The sequence below is a fragment of the Carlito syrichta genome, unplaced genomic scaffold (genome assembly GCF_000164805.1).
Source record: "Carlito syrichta isolate Samal-C Ts95f unplaced genomic scaffold, Tarsius_syrichta-2.0.1 Scaffold304555, whole genome shotgun sequence".
NCBI lineage: Eukaryota > Metazoa > Chordata > Mammalia > Primates > Tarsiidae > Carlito > Carlito syrichta.
Genome location: NW_007248651.1, coordinates 149832 through 168725, shown reverse-complemented (window position 1 = coordinate 168725; position 18894 = coordinate 149832). Strand labels below are relative to the sequence as shown.

At 57.7% G+C, this 18894-nt stretch overlaps 1 protein-coding gene across 1 annotated transcript in view; it reads right to left on the bottom strand.

Annotated features, from left to right (window-relative positions):
• Positions 1-18894, bottom strand: part of IQSEC3 (IQ motif and Sec7 domain 3) — a 34397-nt gene that overhangs the window by 14365 nt on the left and 1138 nt on the right. The window contains exons 2-4 of the mRNA XM_021713447.1: positions 17071-17171; positions 16680-16841; positions 443-565 (exon numbers count right to left, since the gene is read on the bottom strand). Coding sequence (XP_021569122.1) covers positions 443-565; positions 16680-16841; positions 17071-17171 — 386 coding nt within the window. The remainder of the gene's footprint in view (positions 1-442; positions 566-16679; positions 16842-17070; positions 17172-18894) is intronic.

Sequence of the window (18894 nt, the reverse complement as noted above, 5' to 3'; positions counted from 1 at the left end):
GCGTCGGGCCCAGGAAATTGCTGTCTGCTGGGGTGCCCATCTCTCTGAGGGCATCAGGCCTGGGATGATCACTGTCTGCCTGGGGTGCCCAGCTCTCTGAGGGCATCTGGCTGGGGAGATACTGTCTGCTCCGTGCCCTGTTCCTCTTCCCCATACCCTGAGGGCCCACGGTGCCAGCTTCATACAATAGCTGCTCAGTGAAGCTGGGCTCACTGCTGCTCAGCACTAGAAAACAGGTGCTGCTCCCAGCGTGGGGAGCTCGAGGGGGGTCTGCCCCTTCCCTCCCCCCCTTTCTCCCCTGCCCACCCCAGAAGGGGTTCTCCCGCACCTCCCCCCACGGACCTCCCCACTCCTCCTGCCCCAGGCTCACAGAAGCTCTGAGGCTCCACCCCAGGGTGCGCAAGGGGTCTGGGCGGGAGGGGCTCCGGGAAGGGGGTCCCACCTGAAGGCCTCGATCAGCCGCTCCACCTTCTGGGCCTCCCCCTGCACGCGGATGTGCGCCTGGAACTTGCGCAGGGCCTCGTCCAGCTCCATGCTGGAGAAGTCCATCTCGTCCACCACGCAGCTGAAGGCAGGCAGGAGGAGTGTGAGGAGAGGTGGCCTCTGAACCCTGACCCCACTCCCGCTGGCAGGAGGCAACGGGATGGGACAGGTCTCCCAGGTGCTCGCCCCTGGGGCCTCCCTTCGATGCCCCAAGAGGACCGCCTTCCCCTGCCACTTTCCCATCACACAGCAGCCTCACGAAGGAAACCAGGGGACTGCCGCTCCCCTGCAGCCAAATCCCCGAGGCCCAGCGAGGCCACAGAGCCAGGAGCAGGCTGAACCCCGATCTTCCCCTTCTCTGGACCTCAGAGTATCTCAGACCAAACTTCAGCTCGTGGGTGGAGGAGGAGGGGGCGCATGCCAGTCCTCCCAGTTGAGCAGGCTCCCTTCTCTGGCCTAGCCAGCACCCGAGGGCCCACCCTGCCGCAGAGCCTGAAGCCAGGACCCTCTCGGCTCCCTCATCCTGCCTCAGCCCCCTTTAGGGTGCTCAGTCCCCAGGGTCGGGCACAGGGAGGCAAGAGTCCAGGCCCCGTGGGCCTACTGGCCCCTGAGCATTGCTATCCCTTCAGGAGAAGCTGCTCACAGTGCCTGGGACGTGACCTGCAGGTGCCAGCAGGCTCTGGGAACTCACGTCCCCATCCTGCACCCACGTCCACCCCAGACGCCTCCCAGCAGGCTACCGCGCAGCCCCTCACGCTGCCCACTGCAGCCCGACAGCCCCTCGCTGCCCCACCAGCCCCCGGCGGACTCTGCAGCGTCACAACCCTGGGCATTCACCGCCTGCTCGCGGCCCACCTGCCCACCCTGCAGAGGGCGAGATGTGTCCACGCCACGAGTCCCGTGCTCATGGGGGCTCAGAAAACGTCTGCCTAGGGGTCACATGAATGGGGGGTGGGCTCTGGGCAGGACCCACTTCCTCCATGACCCCGCTCCCGTTCTGGGCTAGAAGACTCAGAGATCCCAACTCTGCTGTCCGTTTTCGGAGTAAACAAAGGGAAACGCCACAGTAGCAGTGATCAGAGGCCTGTTGGCTGGTGGATCTGCCTCCACGCATCTTTCTGGGGGGAACAAGGAGAGAGGGCTCGTAGAGGAGGAGGGAGGGACTGAGAGGGAGCTGGGCAGGGACCCTGGCTGCCCCCAGTCCCCAGGGCAGGGACCCCGGCTCTCTTGAGGCATGAGCCTGGCCCTGACTGGGTCAGAGCCTGCCCTCTCTTCTTGCTGGCCTGGACAGTGAGCACTGAGACAGTGGGGGAGGAGGGTGTGGAGGTGAGAATTTCACCCAAGCCTGTGATTCGGGGGTGCCCGTGTCAGGAGGTCTAGGGTGGACAGCTGAGTAGCAGAGGCACCAGGGCCAGCTGGGCAAGAGGCCACTCTGGTTTCTTGGTGGCCTCTGTCACCCCCACCCTGCACCCAACTGGACTTGAGCTCCAAGGGCAGCCCCGTGCAGCCAAGTCCACATGTTCCCATCGCCCAGCCGTCAGGAGTTAGGAACTGGGCACGTCAGAACCACACAGCGACACCATCCGGGGCTGGTGACCAAGAGGGCAGTCAGTGGTGACAGAGACAGAGCCTGGAGGAAGTGAACCAGTAAGGCCATGCACGGGGGGCCACAGAGCTTGCGAGCTGGAAGGAGGGGGCCAGAGACACGGAGAGTTACAGAGTCAAGTGAAAGAGACAGAGTCGGAGACAGAGAGAGAGAGAGGGAGAGAGAGGGAGAGGGAGAGGGAGAGAAGGGATGAGGAGGGGAAGAGGATGAGACAGAAAAGACCGACAGAGGTGAAGGGCGAGGAAGCTCCACAGACCCGGCTGGGCGGCGGCTTGGAGCAGTGAGGCAGCCACTGCACCCTCTCACCCCAGGGACCCAGACTCTACAAGGCCAGGGAGGGAACAGGGCACAGCCCAGCCAACCCTGACTGCAAGGCCTGCGTCCTCGAGGGGCTCCAGAACGTCCTTGGCCCTCTGTTCTGGCATCCCGCTGCTCGCGAGGACTTGCCCCCCCAGTCACTTATCCTGCCCCTGCCCGTCCCTGTGGGCCCGGGCCTCCGAGGTCCTGGCATCCTGCTTCCCGCGTCCGTGCCCCTCCGGAGCCCCGCCCCCTGCACCGCTGCCCAAAGCCAGGGCCCGGTCTCAACTCGCAGCGACAGGGATGCCAGGAGGCATGGGGCACCTCGGGGGCGGCGGCCCAGGGCAGCGGCGGTGGTGGGAGCAGCTGGAGAGGTGGCATCTGCTCAGCCAAGCACGATGGCCTAGTTTCCAGCCCTCCGCTCAGGTGACACGCAGCCTCCCGCTCACTCGGGCTGCGGCTAAAAGCTCCAGTAATGAACCGGAAGCCCAAGCCAAGGCCCTAGGGGGGAGAGGCAGCCGTGGGGAAAGGCTGGCCAGAGAGCCAGGCTGGGTATGTCAACCACGGGCCAGGGTGGGAGGGCTCTCGGGAAGGCCACCTGGGCCACGGAACCAGAGGCCTCTCATGCCACATCTCCCAGTGTGGGCACGAGAGCCACACGGTTAAAACGCAGGATCCTGGACCCCACCCAGACCCAGCAAATCTGAATATTTGGAGGGGAGGCCTGGGAATCAGCACGCTTTACAAGATTTCCAGGTGATTGCTTGATTATCGATTGACTGATTGAGGCAGGGTCTCCCTCTGTCACCCAGACTGGAATGCAGTGACACCATCCCAGCTCACCACAGCCGCGACCTCCTGGGCTCAGGTGATTCCTATGCCTCAGTCTCCTGAGTACTAGGGCACATTACCACCCCTGGCTAATCTTTTGAGGGTTTTTTTGTAGAGACAACTTCTTGCTATTTTGCCCAGGCTGATCTCGAACTCCTGGGCTCAAGCAATCCTCTCACCTCAGACCCCCAAAGTGCTGGGACGGCAGGTGTGAGCCACGCCTGGCCACCAGGTGATTCTTAGCATGTGGAATCAACCACTGAGTGAAGGGTAAGGGTAGAAGGAGACCTGGCACACTGGAGACACTTAAAATGTGTCTGGCAGCACACGGACCACCAGGCAGCAGCCCTCGGGGGCGCAGGTGTCTCTACCCGGGCATCTGGGGCTGCTGCTTCCGCAGGGGGGGTGCGGAGGGATGGATGGAGGCACCCAAAGACGCAGTTTCCCCCCTCGGTCCCCTGCTCCCTGCCTTCCTTCTCGCAATGGCCACTCTGGGGCTCGCTGTCTGAGAAGCAGAGGCTGCCCCGGGCGTCTCAGACCCTGGAGAAAGCCTCCACGTCCCTGAGCGGTGGAAGGGCACAGCCCTCCTCTGAAGCAGGCTACTCTCTTGCTGGGGAGCAGGGGGCTGGACCAGGCGACTTCTTGGGAGCCCCCGTCCCCCTCCCCACCCTCACCCCCAACCCGATATTCCCTGGCCGGGGCCAGAAGCACTGGCCATCTCCAAAGGTGCTGCAGATGGCAGGTGACCGCAGCAGCACTTCTGATTGGCTGTGGATTCATCCCGCAGGGCCTGGTGGCTCCTTCCCCGCCCTCCTCCCGGGAGACCAGTGTTTGCCTCCCTGGTGTGGCCTGTGTCTCCCGGGGCGGGGGCTGAGGGTGAGCCTGAGCTCCTTATCACAAGCTTGCTCTAGAGAATCCTCCCCTCCAGATCTCTGTCCCTGGGGAAGCACACACCATCCTTGCCCTGCCCGCGTGGCTCTTTTTTCCTCCCCCAGTCTAAGCTTCCGCCTGCGCTGCACCTTCTTCCGTCTTCCCTTCCCTCATCCCGTCCCGTCGCTCCTGGGTTCTGCATGTCTGCTGGCACATCCAGCGTGCCCCTTGCCCACCTCCCTTGCCACCCTGGAATCCTCGTGGGAGCAGAGGGTAGACAGTTCACCAAATCGATCCTGCTGCCTTGACCTGGGACGGCCTTCCAGCCTCTCTCGTAGTCAGTCATCTTGAAGGTGACGACGACTGCTGACGTCATCCTGAATGCAGTGCCTCTTTTCTGAGGAAGCTGCCCATTCTGCAGAAGGTACAACTGAGACCCCGAGGGGGCCGGCCCCACACGCCCCAGCTAGGAAGAGCAGGCTTTCAGCGTCTTGGTCTCGTGAGGCCTCCTCCATCCCGGCCACCCCAGCTGGGCCCTCCCACTTCAACCCCGTGCGTGTGTGGGTGGCGGGGGGCCCCACCTGCAGGGGAGGTTCCCCCTGTCTCTCTGCTGAGGAATGCTTCGGCGCTTCCCTGGCTGTGCAGCGACCTTATCTGCTCCAGCCTGTGCAGTGCTTGCCATCATCCCATTCGCCTTATTACATCCGAGGAAACTGACACTCAGCCGAGAGCTGGCCCCACGGGGAGACTGCGCACAGCTCATCCCTCTCCGGCACCTCCTGGGCCAAGCAGCCTCCTTCCCACCAGGATCTCTGCTGAAGGCCGGCCGGCTAACGAGTCTCTCCCTGGGCGCTGCCATCTCACCCCCACAGCTGACGGGCTGCGAGAGCCCAAGTGGGCACATCTGGAGCCACGGGCACGGCGCCTGTGCCATCACGCCACGTTCCAGAGCTGGCCTGGGCACCTGGAGCCCGCGGCAGGCCCTCCCCTCAGCTCCTGCCCCTTCCCCTTCCTGGTGCTTTTCCGGGCCCCTGGCAGTGGCTGGCTGGCTGGCTTCCTTCCTTTTCTCCCTCCTTTTTCTCTCTCCCGCCTTCCCTCCCCTCCTTCCTTCCTTCTCTCCCTGCCTCCCTGTCTTCTCTTTATTTCCTCCCTCCCTTCCTTTTCTTTTCTTTCTTTCTGAAAAGCTCCTGGGTACAAGGCTGTGCTAGGAACCCAGGGTCAGTGACAAGCAACTCAAGTAATCTCTGTTCTGGTGGACAAAACAGGCATTCAACTCAGATTCAAAAATAATTATTTAACTACAATTGTGACAAGTCCTATGGAGGGAAAGGACAGGGTTCCGTAGGAGCACAGAGCTGAGACATATTTCTGATTGCTGGTTCTGGAAAGGCCTCTGGGGACGTGACTTTTGACCTGACACCTGACAGACGGGTAGCAGTTGGCCAAGGAATTGGAAAGGGGGAGCTTTCGGGTGGGATGAAGGCGAAGCAGATGCAAAGGCCCTGTGGTAGGAAAGAACTTTCAAAGACCAAGAAAGAGTCCACGAGGCTGCACTGCCGAGAGTCGCAGGGAGAACGGCGGCTGTGGGGCGAGGCAGGGGCTCGACCCACAGGCTCTGCAGTACACAAAAAGAATCTTGGAGTTTATCCTGAACGCGGTGGAAAACAACAGAAGAGTATGGTCGGAGGACTGATATAATCCTGCTTGTTCTAAGAATATCCCTCTGGCTAAGGGCAGTGGGGAAGGGAAGAATGGAAAGGAGGGGACAGGGAACGAGAATAAACCAGGGGCCCAGCTGGGGTGCTATTGCAGCCGTCCAAGCTAGAGATGATGAGGCTGGGGCTCGGGCAGGGGCAGTGGAGACAAACTGAACGCATGAGCTGAGACACACCTTCAGGGAAGAACTGGCAGCACCAGGTGATGCCAGGAAGGTGGGGCGTGAGAGACAGGCATCACAGATGCGCCCCAGAGCTCCAGCCCGAGCCCCCGGAGCCTGGAGGTCCTGGTCTCCAGAACGAGCAAGCGATGGGGCGGCCACACACGTGCTGGGGAGGGATGGAGACTTCCGTCCTGGGCACGAGAGGTCAGAGCTGTTCTCTCAGAGCCTGCGGCTCCTCCACTCTAAGGCCTTCCCATCAGCGCCCAGAAGCCAGTCCTCCATGCTGCCAGACCCTTGCCTTGACCTTCGCCACCCCCTGGCCTGCCCCTTTCTCTCCCCTGCGCTCATGCTGTCTTCAGTCCTCCTCCCATTCTCCTTCAACCTGCTCCACTCAAGTGCCCACCCCCAAGACCCCATTAAAATGTCCCGTCATGGCCACCGCTGGCCACCACATGGCCAACAGCAATGCTTCTTTGGCCTTCATCCCGGCCTCTTGGTGACATCAACAAGGTCAGCCTCTCCCTTCTGGAAACCCTCTCTTGGGCTTCCATTGCCCCCCCAGGTTGACTCGTTCCTCTTTGGAGGTGCTCCCTGTCTACTGCAGCCCTCCTTGCCTGACCTCTGACCTCGGGCTGGCCGCCAGGCTCCACCTTCCTCTAAATAGCCTCTGTCCAGGAGGCCTGCCCATTCCCGTGGCCCTAGATGCTGCCTGCACATGGACTGCTCTTCCGTGTTCACTTATTTATGTACTTATTTATTTCTGAGGTCAGGGTCTCACTCTGTCACCCAGGCTGGAGTGCAGTGGCACGATCACGGCTCACCACAGCCTCAGACTCCGGGGCTCAGGCGACAGGCCCGCCTCGGCCTCCCAAGAGAGCCGGCACGTACCACCATACCCGGCTAATATTTTTTATTTTTTATCAAGACGAGGTCTTGGGGTTCCCCAGGCTGGTCTTGAACTCCTGGGCTCAGGCAATCCTCCCACCTTTGCCTCCCAAGGTGCCTGGATTACAGGCATGAGCCACCACGCCTGGCTCACATGTTTATTTCTTGTGATGCCTTCACCTTTATTTTGTTTACGAGTCACTAACTAGCTCATCTTCTCTTGGGTCGATCTCTGTTGTGTATAAACGACCCTGTTAAGTAAGCAATGGTGCCACTGAGCGTGGAGGGCCTGTGGAAACCAGCGCCTTGTGCGTTTGGGTGGACCTGGGCCAGTGGGCCTGGACACTGCATCCTGGCTGGCTCAATGTCAACCACCAGGCAGCGGCCCCAGGAACACAGGATGTGCCAGCATCTCCTGCAGGGAAGTCAGGTCGTGCAGATTTTGTTTTACCTGGTACTTAACGGTTTGACTTGCTTGAATAAATATTTGACAACGTCTGGTTTGCTAGATGCTTCAGAGGAAACGTCTGCAAGCCCACCTCTCCCTCCCCGTGAAATGGAAACTGCATGCATGTGCATGTGGCAGGGTGTGTGGCCCCCTGGGGGCCGGATGCAAAACGTGCTCAGATGCAAAGACTGGGTGCTCCCGCATCCCATCACCTGGAGGCTGCTGCCCAGCTTCCTCCCACAGGCCATGGCCCTGCAGCTCCTCCCTCGCCCCAGGCTCTGCCCACCTCCCCTCCCTCTGGCCACCGCCACGGTTTGGGATCTCATCCCCTCTCACCAGGACCATTACAGCAACAGCCTCCTCACCAGCCTTCTTGCCTCCAAACCCTTTTCCGTAGCAACCCTCCTAAGTCACTCACTGGGTCCCACAGCTCCCACTGCTTCCAGGGCTCCCACATCCAGGAGCATGAAACCCATGCTCCTCAGCGCGGCAGCGCGCCAGCCTCGCTTGCCCATGCCCAGTCTGGCTCCCTCCTGCATCCCGCTCTCAGGCCTCCACCCTGTGTGCGCTGTTCTTTCTGCCCGCTGCCCAGTCTCTGTTTAGCTCTCAACCTCTCCCAGAGTCTTCTCGACCTCCATCGTCTGCAGAACGCACCTTCTGTCTGTCCCCTGCCTGTACCGTGACATCAACTTGCCCGTCTTCCCCAGCAAGCCCTCAGCTCCTCCAGGAGGACAGGGCAGTTATTTTCCTCCCTGAACCCCAAGTGCATTCAGGAAAGTGGGTGAATGAGTGAGTGAGCAAGAGAGAGAATGAGTGCATGAACCAGACCTGGTGAGTGCCCTGCCTCTGGAAGGTCCACCCAGGGGCCCAGGATGCCTCTGCCTGCTTTGCCAAGGTCATCTGGAGTCGACCTGGAGGCCTGGCTGTCGACCGGGAAACGGCCCTGTGGATCCCAGACCGTGGCAACGTCGGGGGCACAGGCTCCCTCTTCCTCTGTGGCTACGCAAGTGTGTGAACAACGAGAAGGAAACTGGCCCTGACCAGACTGCATCCAGCCGGGCACGTGTGGACCCAACTGGCACGTGGGCCGCAAGTGATGCAGGTTTGCTCAGGCCTCCATGCCTTTCCTGGGGGCTTCAGCAGGGGCCATGGCAAAATCCTTCGTGAGGGCCAGGGAGACATAAGCACAGATGTTCCCTGCCTCTATAGAAACTCGTACAATCCTGCATAAAATTGCGTGTTAACACTGATCTGTGCGTGGAATCAGTCTGTGTTGCAGGGAAATGAGGCATCCTACAAGCCCGTGATCAAAATAAGTTTCGTCATCTCAACCTTTTTTTTTTTTTTTTTTTTTTTACGATAGCAAGACTGTCTGGCAGACAAAGAGGAAATGGCTGGGAGCTGGAAATAGGTAATGGTGACAGCAGGGGTTTTTTAATTGGCCAGAAAAGAGCAAAGATCTGGAAGGTGAAGCCCCAGCTGAGGCCTGGGAAGAAGTATGAGAGCCTGTGCTCCGGACGGGGGTCAGGCCCCGGCTTCAGGATCGGGATGGAAGACGAAGTTGCCTATTGCCACAGAATAGAGAAACCCTGGTTTTATTTGGCAGTTCTTGGCGTAGACAATTCAAGTTAAAATATCCCCATCCTCCAGAGAACTATTTTTATTAGTCAGAACTCATAACATGCTCGACAAAGGTCAAGGTGCTTGGAAAAGTGTGGTGTGGCTAAGAAAACAGAGGAGGGGGAAGCTGACACAAGACCTGCCAGTGTCCCTGATGACGGCATGGGGACAAGGTGGACCCTGTGTAAGGGGGACTTTGCAGGGCTGGTGCCAGCCACACCTTGAGGACTCAGAAGCCAAGAGAACTAAGTTCAAACTATGCCTACATATTAAAAGGTATACGGGTGCGTCTGGGGAGGCTGAGACGGGAGGAAAGCTTGAGACCAAAACTTCAACCAGCCTGGCAACACAGTGAGAAGACCCCATCACTATAAAAAATGTCTTAAAATTAGCCAGGTGTGGCGATGAACACCTGTAGTCCTAGCTACTGGGGAGGCTGAGGCAGGAGGTTTGCTGGAGCTCAGGAGTTTGAGACTGCAGTGAGCTGTGATTGTGCCACTGCACTCCAACCTGGGCAACAGAGCAAGACCCTGTCTCAAAAAGCCAAAAGGAAAAGAGAAGTCGATGTGAATGCCAGAGATGGATTTTCTTTTGCTGGACTGTTTGCCAGCGGCTCTCAAATGGAAGCTTGCATCCGAATCTGGTCCACTCCCCGAGTCTCTGATTTGGCGGCCCTGGAGCAGAGGTGGAGCGTTCACATGCTGACAGGTCTCCCAGTGATGCTCATCCTCCTGGCCCAGGGGCCATTCTTTGACAAGTGCCGCTCGATGCCAACAACAGTGGGCAAGGCCTCTGGTTTCAGTCACCCTTGGCCTGAACCTAGTGCCCACCACTGAGTGGTTAGTTCAAGTCACAAAGCCTCTCAGTGCCACATTTTCCCCACACAGACAATGGAGATAGTGCCTGTAAGATCTACTGGGAAGACGCCGAGCACGTTGGCTCACACCTGAAATCCCAGCACTTTGGGAGGCGGAGGCGAGAGGACTGCCTGAGACCAAGGGTTCAAGACCCGCCTGGGCAAATGGTGAGACCTCATTTCTACAATAAATCAAAAATATTAGTCGGGAGTGGTGGCACGCGTCTGTAGCCCCCAGCTACTTGGAAGGCTGAGGCGGAAGGATCGCCTGAGCCCAGCAGGTCAAAGTTATGGTAGCTGTGACTGTACCACTGCACTCGAGCCTGGGCAACAGAGTGAGATACTGACTCATAAAAAAAAATCTACTGGGGAGGGTCGTTACAAGTTTAAAAGAGTTCATGAGTGTCAAGCTCCTGGTATACAACGGGGCTTAATAAGCGATCGTTCCTGTTATGTGCCTAGAGATCAAGACTGGGTTGGCATGCCTGGTGAGTCAGGGAATAAGATCCTTCCCTTCCCTACCAATGAACTCTGCTTGAAATCTGACTGTGAGACAGTCGTCCATTGACCTGTTAAAACACACATACACCAGCAAGAGGAAACAGAATCTAGCTCAGACCGCTTGAAAGCGGGGCTGAGAAACTTATGAATCAGTTTCTCAGCCCCGCTTTCTTCTCAGATGAGAGGATCAGAACAGAGCAAACAAGCTGAGTCAAAGGACAGGGCGCTACCTGGTTCCGTTCGATTTCGCCTTCACTAGCCAAGAGACTGGTTATTTCTTCTTTCTGGGCCTCGGTTCGGCCTGAGTAAAAGGAGAGGGCTAGACTAGCCGACTGTCCAAGGGGTCGCCTAGCACCATGATTCACAGCAGGGCACTGAGAACTATAAAAGCGTGCAGACCACACCTGTCTGGAGACACCGCAGATGCTGGACGGTGTAGGGCTCAGGGCTCAGGTGGTGGAGCCGTTCCGCCTGGCTTAATTTTTTAAACATTTCAGCTGGGGGCTCATCCTGCCATTCAGGCTGGAGTGCAGTGTCACGATCACAGCTCACTGCAGTCTTGACCTCCTGGGCTCAGACGAGCCTTCTGCCTCAGCTCCCAAGTGCTGGGACTACAGGTGTGTGCCTGGCAAACGTTTTCATTTTTGTCCTGGAGATGAGGTTTCACTATGTTGTCCAGGCTGTTCTCAAACTCCTGGGCTCAAGAGATCCTCCCGTCTCGGCGTCCCAAGGCGAGCTAGCTTAGACCTCACCCACTGATGAGCTCCGTGACTGTAGGCAAGGGACCTAGCTTGTTTGTTCCTCAGAGCCTTCAGGCTCTCGGAACGGCGCCCACTGGCATCCTGTAAATGCTGATGCATGTGAGCGGTCATCATGTTTCATGGTCTGCTCTCTCACAAATGGCCCTCCTAAAAAATCCCAGGACACGATGGCTCCCTCTAAGGCCCTCCCAGAAGTCGTCCTACTTCAAAGCTAGCCCAGTTGCAGCTACAACTAAGTATCACACAGGGCTCGAGAGAGGCCCCTCCAGAGCTGGGGCCCGAGTCACCAGGAAGGAGTGGGTGATAGGCATGTTCTTTCTTTCTTTTCGAGTCAGAATTTCACTCTGTTGCCCAGACTAGAGTGCAGTGGCACCCTCAGGGCCACCGCAGCCTCGACCTGCTGGACTCAGGCAATCCTTCTGCCTCAGCCTTCCAAGTAACTGGAACTACAGGCATGTGCCACCACTCCCGGCTAAGGTTTTGATTTATTGTAGAGACGAGGTCTCACCAAATTGCCCTGGCTGGTCTTAAACCCCTGGGCTCAGGCAATCCTCTAGCCTCAGTCTCCCAAAGTTGGGATTACAGGTGTGAGCCACCGCACCGGGCTAGGTATGTTCGTTTTTGTGTAAAAGTTCAATTTGTGTGCTAAAGTGACCGAGCCCAGGGGAATCTCAATCCTGGACCTGTTCATCCCACACTTGGGGTCTTAAGGTCTCTAGAACAGGAGAAAGTAGGTGTTAAATTCTCATGACTCTTCACTGTTTAGGAGAATCCGTCGTCTATCCGTGGTGGGGAGGTGAAGGGTCAAGGCCGTAACCCCGAAGAGACCACTTTTAGAAGAGACACCACGGCTGGGCCTGGGGGCTCACTCCTGTAAGCCCAGCACTTTAGGAGGCCGAGGCAGGAGGATCACTTGAGCACAGACGTTTGAGACCTCATCTCTACAAAAAATAAAAAAATTAGCAAGGCATGGGGGAACATGCCTATAGTCCCAGCTACTTGGGAGACTGAGATCCTCTAAGCATAGGTGGCCGAGGCTATGGTAAACCATGAACACACCACTGCACTCCAGCCTGGGCGCCAGAGTGAGACTCCAGCTCAAAAAGAAAAGAAAAGAAGACACACTCCTTCCATCCCTCGGCATGGTGGTGGTATAACATGTCAAAGCAGAGAAAATGACCCCAAGTCTCCCACCCTGCCTGTCCTGGGCCTCTCTCCACCACCCTCCAGACTCACAAGGTGGGCGTGGGCCCCAGCCTGCTCTCCTTCCTCCTGGCCTTCCTCGGGAATAAGTAACGGTTCTGAGATTACACACCACGGGCAGAACACCCTCAAATAATGTCTTTGTAGCGATGAAAGGCCAGAGCCGGCAGACTGTTGAGTTTGACAGACAATCTGTCTTCATTTCTAAATGTCCCCTAAGAAGAACAAATCTGTCACACTCCGGCCAGCACATTTCCATGGAAGGGAAATAATGAAATCTGACCCAGACGTCAACTCTGACATGTCTTGGAATTTCACAATAGACACAGTGAAGGGAAGGGAGGCCTGGAAACCTTCCTTTCTGGCTGCTCAGCCCCAAAGCCAGCCTTTGTGCATTTTCGTGGAAACGGTCGACACCGATGCCTCCTATGCCTGTGATTCACATCGGAAAAAGTCATCCAGGCCAGAGAGAGGCTGCTCACAGCCAGTGCAGAACAGCCCCCGTGCGCCGGCCTTCAAAGCTGCTGAAGCGAACATCGCAGGGAGGAAATAGAGCACAGCCACATTTTCCAGCCATGTGAAAGCAGAAGGGAGAAGCTCCCGCCCTGGAGGATCCCACCCTGGCAGCCGCCTGGCTCCCACCCCCGCAGGATCCCAACCCTGGCGGCCGCCTGGCTGTTATGGGGCCTGCCGCCAGATGCCAAGCCTCAGCACCGGCAGGACCTCCTTGATTGCAGGATGTCCCAGAATGAGCTTCCCTCCCTGCCCCAACAACGCCCAGCAAGTTTCCCAGTGCCAGGGGATTGGGACGGGGGGTCCTAATACCCTGTGCTTTCCAGCAGGAAACAGTAACACAAAGAGAACTCACCAAGAACCGGGCCCGAGTCAAACACTTCATGTCCATTTTAAACATGTCATTCATATAAGGTATACTACCTGCATTTTACTAATGAGGAAACTGAGGCTGACTTTTCCCACTTAAAAACAAGCCAAGCCAGGCATGGTGGCTGATGCCTGTAATCCCAGCATTTGGGGAGGCCAGGGTGAGAGGACTGCTTGAGCCTAGAAGTTCAAGACCAGTCTAGGCAACACAGTGAGACCATCGCCACACAAAGTTTAGCTGGGCATGTGGGCACATGCCTGTAGTCCCAGAACTCGGGTGAGAGGATCACCTGAGTCCAGCAGTTCGAGGATGAGGTGAGCTATGATTACGCCACTACATCCCAGCCTGGGCGACAGAGATCCCGACTCAAAACAAACCAAATCAACACACAAAGCTTCGCAGACAAACGCCGGAATGGCTGTGGCCCTTTGCACTCAGAATGCCTTCTATTATCACCTGACAAAGCCTGCTGGAATACGTTTCCGCTCAGAATGCGTCTGCTATGGAAATAAGACACAAAGGGACAGGGATGTCGGCTTCCAAGCGCTCCCAATTCTGGAAGCAAATGTTACCGCACCAGCAAGACTCAGACACGGGTCAGCTGCCCTGTCCCTCCGCCCCTCCCGTCCCCACAGGCAGAGAGTCCGGGGCATGCCCCTTTCTCGCCAAGAGGCTTTCCAGCTTTCCCCTCCCCCGTCGGCGGTTCTTGCAGAGTGCTGGGGCTTGGGCTGCCTCGGTCTCCAAGGGAATGGATGATTTATGTCCTTTTATTCAGCAACAGCTTTGTACAGGATGGATGCCACTGAATGTCGGCAGGTGGGGGAAGGGAGCCGTGTAGCAATAAAGTCTTCCAGGCCTGGGCAAAATGGCACCTGGCAACCTGGTGTGTGTGTGTGTGTGTGTGTGTGTGTGTGTGTGTGTGTGTGTGTGTGTGTGTGTGTGTGTGTGTGGCAAAATGGCACCTGGCAACCTGGTGTGTGTGTGTGTGTGTGTGTGTGTGTGTGTGTGTGTGTGTGTGTTTTCTCTGGTGGGAATAAGGAACAGGAAGTGGGGACATCTGGTTGACCCATGGATGTCCTGCTGGAGAATAAGTCTGCGGGGACATCTGGTCGATCCCGAGGAGGGGTGATTCTGACTGGAGTCCACGTTCCCCCTTCTCCTCCCTTCCCACCGGCACCTGGTCTTGTCAGTTCCTTGAAACCGTGAGTCATTCCTCTTCCCACTCCCCGTCCTGGCAGAATGCTCAGCACAGCCCTGTGCTCTGGACACAGTAGGCATTCCGTGTTTGTTGAATGACTAATGAATAGCCATCTCATTCCCCCACAAACTCTGGCACCTCAGCTTGCCCTGGGGCTTGCAGGCTGCCCTGGGCCTCCTTGGCACGATGCCAGCCTGCTACAGCTGCAGCAACACATGGGAAAGATGATGGAGTTGCAGGATTTAGGGGACCTGTGAGATCACACTGCCCAACCCTCTCATTTTACAGATGAGGACACTGAGGCATAGAGAAAAGTGTCCTGCCAAAGCTACCCAGCACGTAGGAGCAGAGCAGCGTTGGAATCCTGCCCTCTCACCCAGGACCCGCCATGCCTCCTGTCCTACCACAGAAGAGGCCTGCTCCCACCCCCAGCCCGACCCCCAGCTCGGGCTAGCCCAGCCCCCTCCCCAGCACAGGCTACCACTCAGCCTCCACCCACGTGCCCGGTGTCCCGGGGAGGACGGTGATGAGGGCCCCCGTGCTGCTCAGCATGACCTAGGCTGCAGGAAGACGGTGCTCCCAGCACTCCTGATCAGTGTGGGCCCAGCAGGTTAGAATTCAGAATTCCAGGGCCCCACGGGGACCGGGGAAGGCGAGAAAACAGACCACTGTCAGAGTCAGCGCTGCCCCAGAGCAGGGACAAAGTAGGCCATCCCGGGGTGAGTGTTGGGAAGAGCTCACCTTGGGGGGAAAGGAGCAAGGCTACAGCGCAGAAGAAGGCTGGGAGGTAAGCTACTGAAGGAAAGAAAGCAGGAGGGCGGAAATGGTGGAGGGGACTGGTTCTCTTTCTGCATCCCTGGATGCACCCTGGATCCCGGCATTCCCTCTTCAGGGTGTCCTCACAGGGTACCCCACCCAGCCAGGGGTGGCAAAGGGAAAGGGGAGTGAAAGGGGGAGGAGAAAGGGAGTGAGAGGGAAGCATGGCCTCCAAGGCCCTCAAAGCGTCTCAACCACCCAGGGACGACAGATCATCAGAAGCCACTGAGAGACAGAGGCGAGAACTCGTGTCTGCCCAACTGAGGTGACACAGGGATTCAGAGTCTCCTAGAGGGGTCCAAGCCCTTCCTCTCGCCACTGCACTCGGTCAGACAGGCACCACACCAGGGAGTTCAGAAATGGGACGGGTTTCAGAGGGCACCACTCCACAGGCATTGAAACGCAGGCCCAGAGGGCAGGAACGTCTTGACCTAGTGACACGGCATCAAGACAGCCCCCAGACGGAAGTCAGATCTCGGAGCTCCCACACAGGAACACTGACCACACCCACGGCAGGGTGACTCTTTGAGCTTCCCAGCCCTCGGTAGTGGGTCCTCGCGGCTCCAGGGACAAGTCCAAAAGGGAAAGGCTCTCCCAGGACCTCTGGGGAAACACTTCTGCGGACCATCCCCAAGGAGAAAGATGGGCGAGATGGTGGGGAGGGTCCCCACAGAATGGCAACCTTCAGGAAGGAAGCGAGCTTAGTGGGCCTCATGGAAGTCAAAAGAGCACGGGGAGTGTGGGCTGGAGTAGACTGCCTGGGGCCTTGGCCCAGCCCACTTTCCCAGGGGAGGAGGGCCACAAGGCCCAGTTCACGGCCCCAGAGGAGACCCCTGCCCTGCCACTTGAGAAGGAGCTGGTGTGACACACCATCAAGGCTGTCCACGCCGTCAAGGCTGAGCCCTGGCAGAGGCCGCCCCCTCACTGCCCCCACCCCACCAACCACTGGACGTTCAAACCAATTTCTTTGGTTGCTGTGACACTGTTAGTTATCTTTACGGAATCGTAATACTTTGTAGCTCTAAAACCCTCATCTAGCCTCTTCCGCTTCATGTTTTGCCTCCACTGATATGAAAATGAGCCTTGTGGTGGAGGTGGGTCCTGGGGGGGCTGTTGGCCAGGCAGAGAGGGGTCCCTGGTGTTGGCTCAGCCCTGAAAGGTGGCAGGGAGGAAGGGCCGATCGCCTCCTTCGACCCTGTCCGTGCGTATTCCTGGTGCCTTGGGAAGAGGCTGCCGGAGCACCCTCCATCCATGACTCTCAGGGGAGTGAGGCAGGAGCGGGGGAGGCAGCAGCTCAGTCCACTGGGGTAAAGAACCTGAGACCTGGCCCCTATGGCCAATCAGGAAGCTGCTAGGACCGGAGCAAGGCGTTCTCCAAGGAAATCACCGAGATTTAGATTTAGAGATCCCGGCTGCGGTCCCAGGAGAACCCAGGCAGGGGACATGGGCAGCGTGGAAGGAGAGGAGCCGGAGCACGGGGTACTGGCTCCAACACAGGGCGTGGAAGGGGGAAGGGAGGGGGCCCGAGCTCAGGGCACTCACTCCAGCACGTCGCGGTTGAACTGCTTCTTGTTGTTGCCCAGGAACTCTCCGATCATCTGGCGGCTGAGGCCCTTACGTTGGAGCAGGAAATGGGCCACACCGATGGGGGTGTCGGGGATGAAGCCGCGCGAGATCAGGAACTGGATGCCCTTGTCGGGGTTTCTGGAGGCGGGGCGGGGAGAAGCGGGAGAGAGTGAGCCCAGGCCACCCGGGGTTTCTTTCCTCACTGTATCCCTGACCACAAAATGCAGAGGCCCTGAGAAGCCTCAACCCCTAACCCCAACCCTAACCCTGAACCTCCTCACAGAGGATGGCGTGGGAAGGCGGGAGGGACTCTGGTGCAAGCAAAGTGAATTCCAGGGCAGGTGGAAACGTCCCTTCTCTTCCCTGCCTCGCAGGCTCTGCCCCAGGCCTAAAGAGGCCCTTCCCCTGACTATATCCTGTTGTCCGTATGCAGGTCTTCAACCTAGAACGCCCCATGCCCCCTCCTTCCTGCAAGGCAGACATGAGAACCCCACTCTCTCGTTCACTTTTCCGGGCCGGAGTCTCTAGTTGCAAGTGTGGGTGCTGAATCTGAAGACAGACGAGCTCCCAAGGCGCTCTGCAAACCCATGCTGTTCCCTGAGCCGTGTCTTACTGGCCCAGGAGGAGATAAGTACAGAAATAGAGGGTAGCATTTAGAACCTTTTATAGCACTTTGACACTTCCGGGACAACCAGGCATGTGATTGTTTTTCTAGCAATTCATTTTTATTGTCTTTTACAAAGGCATCAGCCCACAGCATGCTGCGGGGAGCAACCTAACTGGTCCCTGACTACGGACCACTTGAGAATTGCTGTCTTGGGGGAGACGAGTGTCTGTGCGAGTTTCGTGTGCACACAGAAGCAATGCGGTGGGTATGGGAGGCTGAGGGAGCACCCACCTGACCTAGAGGAAAGATCGATGGATTTGAAGTCCGACAGGTTGGGCTCCGCCCAGGGCTGCTGGGTACTAGCTGTTTAAACTTGGGCGACTCGCCTTGCTAGTGTGGGCTTGTTTCCCTTGCTGTGAAACAGCAGTCATACCTACGTCTGGATATTGCTGGGAAGACGGCAGACGCGTCACATAAGGTGAGTTATGAACAGTCGTTCTTCCCCTAGGACATGAACCTCTTGACCCCAGGGGATGTGCCCTACTCATTTTGGTGCCTGGCGCTCAATAAATAACAGTTGAACCACTAAACGGACACACGTGGTAGGAGGGATGTCATGCTCTTGGCTCAGAGTCAGGAAGGAAGAGGTGGATGGAGGGTGGAGATGAGTGCCTCATGGACCGCACATGGGAGAAGCAAGTGCGCTTCCTCTACTTGGCACCAGCGGTATACCTCCCGGCTGCGGGACTGGCCTGGCTGATGTCTCTGAGCTGTGGCAATCAGTCATTTCTGTCCTGCCATTCCCCCGTTCCTTCTCTCCTCGGCCTCTACCTACTTCATATATATTCCCTTCCCTGCCTCCCTCTCCTCCTCAGACCCCTCCCCTCTCCTGCTTTCTACCTGTATTCTTTCTTTCTTGAGTCGGGGTCTCACTCTGTCACCCAGGCTGGAGGGGGGTGGCATGATCACTACTATCACAGCGATCACGGCTCACAGCAGCCTGGACCTCCTGGGCTCAGACGACCCTTCCACCTCAGCTTCCCCAGTAGCTGGGACTACAGGCTCACACCACCACGCCCGGCTATTTTATTTTTATTTTTTGCTGAGACGAAGTCTCTCTATGGTGCCCAGGCTGGTCGCAAACTCCTGGACTCAGGCGACCCTCCCGCCTTGGCCTCCCCGAGTGCTGGGATCGAAGGCATGAGCCCCCACGCACGACCCCTACCTGTATGCTTCCCAGCGTGTGGCTGTCTCTGCCGACTCCCTCACCCACGCCCTCGTCTCGCCAGCCCCACGAAAGGACGGGGCTTCCCTGACTTCAAATCCTTCCCCAGTGATTTCTGCTCAGTCCTCACACTGCCTGTACTACGACTGGCTTGATGCCGTCTTTTCTTTTAAATTCTCTCTTTTCAAGCCCGAGCTTCGTCTTAAGCAGTAACGGTTGTGAAAACGAGTGTGACGGGCTCTTTTCTCCCCCATCCTTCTTAAAATAAACCCAGAAAGATTAAAAATAAAACCCGTACTTCCTCAGCACGATCTCGGGGATCCGGCGCGGCGCAGAGGCTGCCGGGAGGGGCCGGGACG